General features: G+C 37.4%; 1 protein-coding gene across 1 annotated transcript in view; it reads left to right on the top strand.

Moving 5' to 3' along the window:
* LRRK2 (leucine rich repeat kinase 2) overlaps positions 1-10633 on the top strand; it is a gene marked incomplete at its 5' end in the record, with an annotated part of 171217 nt that overhangs the window by 68274 nt on the left and 92310 nt on the right. The window contains 6 exons of the mRNA XM_045296388.1: positions 910-1098; positions 2686-2804; positions 4489-4558; positions 5048-5265; positions 8753-9003; positions 9662-9810. Coding sequence (XP_045152323.1) covers positions 910-1098; positions 2686-2804; positions 4489-4558; positions 5048-5265; positions 8753-9003; positions 9662-9810 — 996 coding nt within the window. The remainder of the gene's footprint in view (positions 1-909; positions 1099-2685; positions 2805-4488; positions 4559-5047; positions 5266-8752; positions 9004-9661; positions 9811-10633) is intronic.

The raw sequence follows: 10633 nt of genomic DNA, 5'->3' as shown, positions 1-10633 counted from the left end.
GGCAACAGGCATCAGAATATTCTGAGAAAGCAGTAACAAACAAACAAACAAAAATGCCTTGGTGAGAATAGAAGGGGCTTGGAGTGGAGACCCAAAGCCCATCTATGGACAATGGAACATCCCCCCACAGAGGGGTCGCAGGGAGGGGGTGAGTCAATTGGTGCAGTAGAGCACTAATGGGTCAGGCAATGTACCTCTAATCCTTTGAGGCCTCCTCACCCCCTGCTATCATGACCCCAGTGCTGTTTCCCAAACTAGACTGGACGGGAGCATGTACACAGGTATAGGCAAGAGATAAAACTCATGACACGTGGAACCCAGGAACAGGAATGGGAATAGAGAGACGAAAAAGGTAGGGGAAGGGGGAAGAGGTGGGGAGGGAGCGAGAGGGGCACTGATCACAACGAATGGCACATAACCACACACCCCCATCCAGGGGGAAGAACAAAAGTAACCAGAGGGGAAGGGAGACAGCAGTCGGGGTGAGAGATGAAAATAATTAAAATTCTACAATCTATCAAGGGGCCATGAGTGTTGGCGGGGGTATGGGCACGGGGAAGGGGGGAAGGAGGGAGGGAAACAAAGAGGAGCTGTTCCTGAGGGTTCCCTGGGAAATAGTTGTCTAGAAAACCACGGTGGAATATATGTATGACTATGTCAGGTACAATTGATACATGGATTGTAACAAGAGTTGTAAGAACCCCCAATAAAATGATCTAAAAAAAATTCACACCATACCAATTAAGAACTGTAACTACTATAAAGTAGCTTTGAAATTAAGAATTAAAAATTCTTTAGAATCACGACTATCTGTAAGAAGCTTTGGTAAATATACACACACATATGCATATATATATGCATATATCTATCTTGATATTTCTATAATTGTTGAATTCTCATTTTTTTTAGATGTAGGATCCACCCTAGCAAGATTGGTGCTCAGATATCAGATGAAAAGTGCTGTTGAAGAAGGAGCAGCTTCGGGTAGTGATGGGAAATTTCCCGAAGATGTGCTTGATAAATTCGATGAATGGACCTTCGTTCCTGACTCTTCTGTAGACTGTGTGTTTGGTCAAAGTGATGATCTGGATAGTGAAGGTATTATATAAAAAAGTTTATTTTATTTTATACTTTGTTGTATACTGGCATTAAACAATAGAAAGTGAGGCAAAAGCTTGATTTAATTCATTGGTAAAACTTCAAAATGGTTTCCTTATAGAAACAGTTAATGTTTACTAGTTCCAATCAAGGCACTTAGTACTTTTTAAATGTGTGCCTGCAGTGTTGCAATGCTGCCCATTAATCCGCGAGTGCTGGCTATTATAGTGAAAATAAATTGCAGTGAAAACTGACTCCGACTGGAATTGGATTTTAAATTCCAGTATTGATTGCATTCTTTTGTTGCCCTGGAAGCATCTTTACCTTATTAAAGGCAGCATTTCCAAACGAGAAGGGTCATTTGTAAGCATTAGTGGTAATAGATAAAAGTGTTTAGAACATTACCCAAACCAAACTCCCCACCATAGAGTTCATTCCAACTGACAGTGACCCTGGAGGACAGAGTAGGACCGCCCCACTGTGCGTTTCAGAGAATGTAACTCTTTCACGCACTTACTTGGTGCTCTTGAGTAGAATGGCTCTACACAGAGAAGGCTGGTGGTTTTGAACTTTGGACATTGTGGTTAGCCTCCCAATATGTAATCATTATAGCACCAAAGCCTTGTCTTTCTTTGTGGAGAAGCTGTAGTGTTTGAAGGGAGACCTCGTGGTTGCAATCCAACTTGTAACCCACTGATTTTTATCCTTTTATGTTTTATATTAACATTTAAGGCTACCCATGTACTTTTAAGCATGTCATGGCAGGCAGAAATTGTCTGTATAAAGTGTCCAGATTCATATAGACTATTTTAAAGTTGATATTGGGATATATAGGTTTTCTAATTTTTTTTGATGTTTAAAATTGATTCTTTTCCTTCAAATCTAAATTTTTAGTTTCAAATCTTATAAATAATTTTAAAGTAAATCATTTATATTATTAATCCTTAATATAATTTATCTATTGATCCTATTTTCTTGTAAATCCATAAGTTTAAAATTAGTTTTCTTCCAATTTCTCTTAAAATAATTATTACCAAGAAAAATTGTGTTTAATTTACTGTTAAACCATAAATTAAACTATAAATCTAGAATTCAAATTGAGATATACTGTATGCTAAATAATTTTAAATTATTCCATAATTTAAAGAGTTTAAAACTTTAGGAAAAATGCAGAGAAACACAAGAGCATATGTTGATAAGATTAGTATATAAGCGTTCTTTGCTTCTTGTGCGTACATGTGTAAATCGATTTATTTGGCTTTTTCCTCTGGACGCTGAGCTTCTATGAGGAAACCCTCCTCCCTACCACCCCCGCTTTTCTTTATCCAACATTCACTCAGTGTCTAGTCTAAGACAGACATTCCATAAATATTTATAGATGAAGAAAAATGTAGTTGAATTTTGAAAAGAGCAAGCCAGCATAGTTTATCATTTTGATTTTAAAGATAGTACAAAGAAGATTGACTACATAATTTCCACTAATGAAAATATGTTTAATCTTTCATGACTGAACTATGATACTAGCATATTATGATCTAGTCAGCTTTATTACTGTTCTTTATGTTCATTTTTATCATTTGCAAATAGGCAGTGAAGGCTCATTTCTTATGAAAAAGAAATCCAATTCCATTAGTGTGGGAGAATTTTACCGAGATCCTGTCTTGCAGCGTTGCTCACCAAATTTGCAAAGGCATTCCAATTCATTGGTAAGTTAGATTATGAATGAGGGTATATGTCTGTTTTGCTGGCATCTTTTTTTTGATAACTAAAATTATTTTTTTGCTAACAACAAAGCTAGAAACTGTTGGTACAGAAACTTTATGATGCATGAAAACTTGACATACATAATTAGAAAAGAAATTAGACTTAATCCTTATCTTTAGCTGGGTTCTCTAGAGAAGAAAATCAGTGGCACTTATATACACAGATACATAAATAGGCAGATAGAAGAGAGATGAATCTATATCCAGAAAATGTGTCTATCTATATAAGATAGGCAGGATAAATAAGCCCAAAGAGACATCAAGGGACTGATGTTTCCAGTGGGGTGAGGAGAGAAGTGGAGGCAGGAGAAAGGGAGCAGGAGGCCATCAAACTCAGGGACAAGGGAAAACAAGCAATCTAAAATGGATGGGGAAGGAGGCTGTCGAATGCCTGGTGGAGTTTGATCAATGTCACGTGACTGAGAGGAATCACTGAGACTCAAATGAAGGGTGAACATGATAGTGGGGTGAACATGATAGATAGGAAAATAAAAGGAAATAGAGGAAAAAGATAGGAGGCAAAAGCTAGATAGAGAGGTATAAATATAAGCTTGTATATATATAAATATAAGTTTGTACATATATAAATATATTAATATAAAAGGGTAGGGGTATTGATCTATGTGCTTATATTCATATGTTAAAGTATTAATGTAGCAGATGGACTTTAGGCCTCTACTTAAGTCTTCCCTCAACACAAGAACACTTTGGTCTAATAACCTGGCACTGTGTGATACTAACGTGACAATATTTCTGAAGACAAAATCGGGACATAAGCAAACGTGGTGAAGAAAGCTGATGGTGCCAGGTTATTCAAAGATATAGCACCTGAGGTCTTAAAGGCTTGAGGTTAAACAAGTGGCTATCCAGCAGCGAAGCAACAAAGCCCACATGGAAGAAGCACACTAGCCTGTGTGATCACGAAGTGTGGATAGGATGAGGTATCAGAAGATGAAAAACAAACAATTATATCATTGTGAAGAAGAGGGGTCGGAGTGGAGACCCAAAGCCCGTCTGTAGACAATTGGACATCCCCTCACAGAAGGGTCTGTCACATGGAAGGGACAATCCAGCCAGGGTGCAGTTTAGTACTGACGGAACACACAACATTCCCCTGGTTCTTTAATGCTTCCCCACACACCCCTGCCCCGCACTATTATGACCCAGCTCTACCTCACAAATCCTGCTGGACTGGAGTATGTATATTAGTAGACATAAGAGCTTTTGATACACGGAATCCAAGGAAAATAAACCCCTCAGAAACAGTAATGGGAATAGGTCCCCATCTTTACATATGCCAATTCTAATTTTAATATGAATGCTGTAAAAAAAATAATTTGATTTTTAAGAGAATTTATGTATATACATATATATTTTTAAAATAGACTTTTCTGCTTTTCAGTCTTTATATTTAAAGAAGAGTAGATGTTTTCTTTCTAAGATAATTTCATGTACCATGGATTATTTGATTATATCTTCTTGATTATACTCATCATTGTATCCACTGATTATTTTCAATTAAAAATAGCATTTTCCCAATAAAGCTTTTTAAGTGTGTTCATATAAAATGGTCTTTCCTGCTTCAAAATAATGACAGTGATTTTAATCATACATCTTTACCTAATAGGGACCTATTTTTGATCAAGAAGATTTACTGAAACGAAGAAGAAAAATATTGTCTTCAGATGATTCACTCTGTAAGTATGTGGAAGTAATTATAAGTATATAGGTATTTTAGAAAGGATATAGTGCTTTGTTAAGTTTTCTTGGTTTAAATTTTCTTAGTATTATTTCAATCTTATAAAACCTTCATTTGGCATTGACTAGTATCTTCCACAGACTTTAGAAGAATGAAATGCTCTTATAGGTTTAAAATTTTACCTTTCTAAGTATTAAAATGGACACTTTTATCCTTTCCATGATTTTTATGAAGCATAAATTATATACATATAGTCACCAATTCTACTATGTATTCCCTTCTTCAGGGCTAATTTTTATTCCACGCATGCTACCTGATAGATGTAGCAGTTATAGTTTGTCTATGTGTGCCACAAGAGTAGAAACATCACCACTTGATTTTCAACTTAATTTTCAGTGCTGAGGAGAGCGTGACACTAGTAGATATTGAGCAAACACTAAGTTAATGTATTTGCTTATATTTCCATTGTTTCTCTGTTTTCAAAAAGGGTCATCAAAACTTCCATCCCATATGAGGAATTCAGACAGCATTGCTTCTCTCACTTGTGAAAGAGAATATATTACGTCATTAGACCTTTCAGCCAATGATTTAAGAGATGTTGACGCCCTAAGTCAGAAATGCGGCATAAGTGGTCATTTGGAGCATCTTGAAAAACTGGAGCTTCACCAGAATGTTCTCTCCAGCTTTCCACAGCAGCTGTGTGAAGTAATTTCTCTTATACTTATACTTCTCAGGGTTGTTGAAGAGCCTTTATATTTTTATCTAATTTACCCTGGTTACATCTATTTTAAAAAGGAAGGTTCTGCTTTGAGTCAATGGAAAATAATGCTTCCATTTCCTAGAATTTCCACATCTCCCTTAGTCTGTATGGGGTTCAAGGAGTTTTCTTGAAGGAAAGTAAAGGAAAGGGCAGGAGTCATGGCTGACACAATCAGTTAAGTCCTTGGCCACTGGCTGAACGCTTGGTAGTTTGCACCCACCCACCCACCCAGAGGTGCCTCAGGACACAGGCCTGCTTCTAAAAGGTCTCACAGCCTTGAAACCCTATGGAGCTAGTCTGCCTGCACATCTTGGGATGTCATGAACTCACAGAAAATGTACAACAAAAACAACAACAATGGAAATATAGAGCTGATGCTACAGGGTCCATGGTAAAGTAGATCAACTCTACATGTTGAATATGCTTTTGATTATTTAGTTCAAGTCAAACAACTTACTAACATGTTACCAAGTGTACAAATCAATTAGATAAACTGGAATTAGACAGAGTTTTATAGACTGCTACCGACTGTGTGTGTGTCAGTAATTAGAAACCTCCTCATTCTGTTTACCTTCTTCTCCTCGATGCCTGTCTAGACCAGCCGTTCTGGGTTGCGACCCCTTTGGGGGTAGAACAACCCTTTCACAGGGGTCACCCAATTCATAACAGTAGCAAAATTACACTTATGAAGCAGAAGCGAAAATAATTTCATGGTTGGGGGCCACCAGAACATGAGGAACTGTATTAAAGGGTCGTGACATTAGGAAGGTTGAGAACCACTGGTCTAGACTAAGTTGGATATGCATCTCAGGTCTGCATTAGAACCCAATGCTTACCACCTATAGCTCATTCACAGTTTTATTTAATATATATTGCCCTCACTAAAATCAGAAGGAAAAAATATGTTGTGGCAGAAGCGCAGCAAAAATAGTCCATAGAAATGCGGATGGCGAGACTTCATCTGATAGACTTTAGACATATTAGCAGGAGGCACTAAATGCTGGAAAAGGATATCATGCTTGATTTGCCCAAAGTGAGGAAGACCCTCCCTGAGCTCGGTTTACAAGAACAGATCCACACACAGCCATGGCAAGGATGTGAGGATGGTGCCAGACCAGACAGTGCTTCATTTTGTTGTCCACTGCATCACTATGAGTTAGAACTGATGCCATAGCTGGTCGGTTCACACCACTGACCTTTCATTAGAATTGATGAAAGGTAAGCTTTTGACTTATAGTCCCATAGCCATCAAGGTGATTAAGACTCACTCTGACCCACTGAGCTGTGTAGAACTGCCCAACAGGGTTTTAAGGCTGTAAGTCTTTATGGCAGCAGATGGCCATTCTTTCTTCCACTGCGTAGCTGGTGGATTTGAACTGCCAACTTGTCAGTTAGCAATCAAACTCTTTAACCACCGTACCATTGGGGCTCCTTAGATACATAGTAGGAACTAGATCTCATTAATTAACTCATGCATGACTGATACTTGGTAGGCTTTTAGTAAGTGTTTTTAAACAATATTTTATTTTTAGGTCATGTTTTCAATACAAATATATTAAATAAAAAGGGGAAAGAAAGCTTAGATTTAGCTAGGTCACTATGAAGAGAATCTGAAGGTGACATATTAGGTCATTCGATGTGTGCACCAGCTACGTTGCTTAGAACCTTTCCTTGCGGAAATTTCAAGATGTCAACACTAGAAGGAACATCTAACCCTATCACGCCGAGCATGACGTTTTCGTAACATTTAATTCAATGTATATATTAATATATATATTGATAACTATGAAAGTAAAGAATAAAAACGAAAATTTTTTCCCTAAAATTAAAAATTCAGGCTTTATAGGGCTAAGGGGTCGCATTTGTGTGTCTCTTTTTTTTCCCCCCCAAAATATATTTCCAAATTAAAATTTGGGAATGGTGTGGTTGCTAGGTGCTGTCGCGTCAGTTGCAGCTCCTAGTGACCCTGTCTGTGTACAACAGACGAACACACTGCAGGCCCTGTGCCCTTCTCACAAGCATTGTGCAGTTGGAGTCCATTCTTGTAGCTATTGTGTCAATCCATTTCAGGCGGGGTTTGCCTCGTTTTCATCGACCCTCACTTTACCTAGCATGATGTCTTTTATCCATGTTCCTCCTTGATAAGGAGCCCTGATGGCACAGGAGAAAGGTGAGGTTCTCTACTCCCCTATAGAGTTAAAGTCTTGGAAACCAACAGGGACAATTCTATCCTGCCCTGTAGGATTGCTATGTATGAATCAGAATCAACTCGATGGCAATGAGTTTGGACTCTGGGTTGTTGTTTTTTTAGTGTCTCCTGATAATATGTACAAAGTACATGAGACGAAATCTTGCCATTGTTGTTTCTAAGTAGCCTTCTGACTCATCGACTTCCAAAATAGATTTGTTTGTCCTGCATGATGTCCACAGTTCTTTCAATATTCCCTGCCAACATCATAATTAAAAGCACATGCATTTTTTTCTTCAGTTTAAATAATTTAAAAATCTCCTGTCCCGAGTAAATGGATAGCGTCTAAAATTAAAGTAAGAATTTTGAAAACATAATGATTGAACTTGAAGGAAAAGCCATCCATAGACTTCTAAATGGCATCAAATTTTTAGAATTCTTTGAGAGAATAAGTATGTTGACATATAAAGAGTAGAGAGATATGAATATTTTGGGTATTGTGAATGCTAAATTTTTTACATTGCTATAATATGTAAATAGAAGGCTTCCATTGTCATTGTAAAGATCAACCCAAAAACCCACTGCCACTGAGCGAATTCCGACTCATAGCCACCTTATATAATTCTCCAGAAATCTTAAGTATTTATAGAGCAGATAGCTTCATCTTTTGATCATGGAGCAGCTGGTAGGTTTGAACTGCCCACCTTGTGGTTAGTGGTCCAGTGTTAACCTACAGTGCCACCAGGGTACTTTCTAGGAATAGCTTAAACATAGAAAATAGAAATTTGAACCAAAAAATTTTATTAAGACTGTTTAAAGGGAGGAGGTGAGAAAATGAAACATTTTCATATATTATGACTACTTTCATGGTAAAATCTCACTTGTATTAAAATACATTTGGTTTTAAAACCTAATATTAAAAGAAGTGCTCTCAAGAGTCTATTATATCGCACGTCATTAAATCATTAATGGGAATTTTTATTAAGGCTTATTCTGCTTCCATATTATACTCTTTGCATAAATGATTTGATATCTTAGAAAACAGGGTAAACTCTACTTCTTATTTTTCCAACATTTATATTATGACAGAGATCATTGGGTTAGTCCCTATATTGAAGTTTTATTGTAGATTCTGTGTATTCTTTCTAAAAGATTCTATTTACTTAAGGTGTAGAAGACAGGAATATTACACAAACTTTGTTTCACGAATGATTCATTTTAGATTTAAAATATTGTCTTTTCAGACTCTGAAATGTGTAACACATCTGGACTTGCATAGTAATAAATTTACATCATTTCCTTCTTACTTGTTGAAAATGAAATGCATTATCAACCTTGATGTCTCTCGAAATGACATTGGCCCTTCAATAGTTTTGGATCCTGCAGTGAGGTGTCCAACGCTGAAACAGCTTAACCTGTCCTATAATCAGCTGTCTTCTGTCCCTGAGCACCTCGCTGCGGTGGCAGAGAAGCTGGAGCAGCTCACTTTAGAAGGGTAAGAGAGGAAATCTTGGATAGACAAACCCTCAGGGCCAACAAGGCGAGTGGAGCTACCAGGAGGATTGGGGAGGGTGGGAGGAGAAAGGGGTAATCGATCACAAGGATCAATTATAACCCCCTCCCAGGGGGACGAACAACAGAAAAGTGAATGGAGGACAATGTAAGATATGAACATAATAATCTATAACTTATCAAGGGTTTGTGAGGGAGGGCGGGTGGGGGAGGGTGGGGGTAGAAATGGGGCGCTGCTATCAGGGGCTCCAGTGGGAAAAGAATGCTTTGAAATTGATGATGGCGGCTTATATGCAAATATGCTTGACACACTGGATGAATGTATGGGTTGTGATGAGCGATGTAAAAGTGCCCAATAAAAGTATTTAATAATAATAAAAAATGACCAAAGGGTTTTTTGACATTTCATAAAGTTGATGAAATGTGCTGACATTATTTTTGTGGCAATGAATTTTAAACAACAATATGATAGAAGACTGTGTCAGTTGATATTACAGCTTCTATCTTATTGTCTTATATTTTCATTACTAATCTTCAATTGAATAAATCTGCTTTGAGATTAGTTTTCAGTAAATTGTTTTGGTTGTTTCTTAAAACCATATCAGTATGAAATTTAATTCTATTTTTTTCTTTATGACTAGAAATAAAATATCAGGAATATGTTCCCCCTTGGGCCTGAAGGAACTGAAGATCTTAAATCTTAGTAAAAACAACATCTCATCCCTGTCAGAGAGCTTTCTCGAGGCCTGTCCTAAAATGGAGCGCTTCAGTGCCAGAATGAACCTTCTTGGTAAGTCTTGTCTCCCATGAATCTCCTCCTTTCGAAGAATTATAGGAGGAATCATATATGTCGATGTTACCTAATGTCAACTATAATATTATGATGGAACCGCAAATAAACGGTGACTAGGTTGTTAGGGGAGGCTACCATGGCAACACCTTGTCCTATTGATGTTTCCATCTCCTGAAAATGCAGGTGGCTATCTATGCTGAGGTCAACCTTCCTTATACTACAACACTGAGTTTCATACTGAAGTTCTTAGAGATTGGATTGCAAGTGTGATTTTCATTAGTATTGTTTGCTTGTTGTTGTTTTCACAAAGCCAGTCGGTCATTTTCAGATTACGAAATTTAAGTATATTTGTAAAAATAATGTATTTTACAAGTGAGCCAGCACAAGGCTATGAGACTAATGGTAAGAATGGTGTTGGGGGGTATCTGACCTCCACTGTCTTCACAAGGGGTGAAGAGAATCAAGCTCAACCTTAGCCAAGACTTACTCCTATGAGGCAGATGCCAGACTTTCCTTCACCCTTCTTTACCTGTTCTGATGCCAGCCTCCTTTCCTATGACGCTGTACTCCTCTGGTGGTTTCATAATTTATTGCATCGACAACACAGAACTAACAGATAATTCTCATGATTGCAGGATTTATTAAGGAAGGTAGCAGGTTATAATGCAGGATTGGAAATGCTTAGGATACAGCTTGATTTTCCAGAAATGAATAAAAGCCATGCTAAATTATGTAGTATTTTCCTCCTCCTTTTCTGTCTCTCTTTTCCTCTCAAATCTAGAGTATAATCATAATAATTATTTTTTAACCTATGTTTTTT

The sequence above is a fragment of the Echinops telfairi genome, unplaced genomic scaffold (genome assembly GCF_000313985.2).
Source record: "Echinops telfairi isolate 266 unplaced genomic scaffold, ASM31398v2 ScPeMD7_7406;HRSCAF=8444, whole genome shotgun sequence".
Lineage (NCBI taxonomy): Eukaryota > Metazoa > Chordata > Mammalia > Afrosoricida > Tenrecidae > Echinops > Echinops telfairi.
The sequence above is the reverse complement of the archived record's forward strand: the minus strand, read 5'-3'. Positions and strand labels throughout refer to the sequence as shown.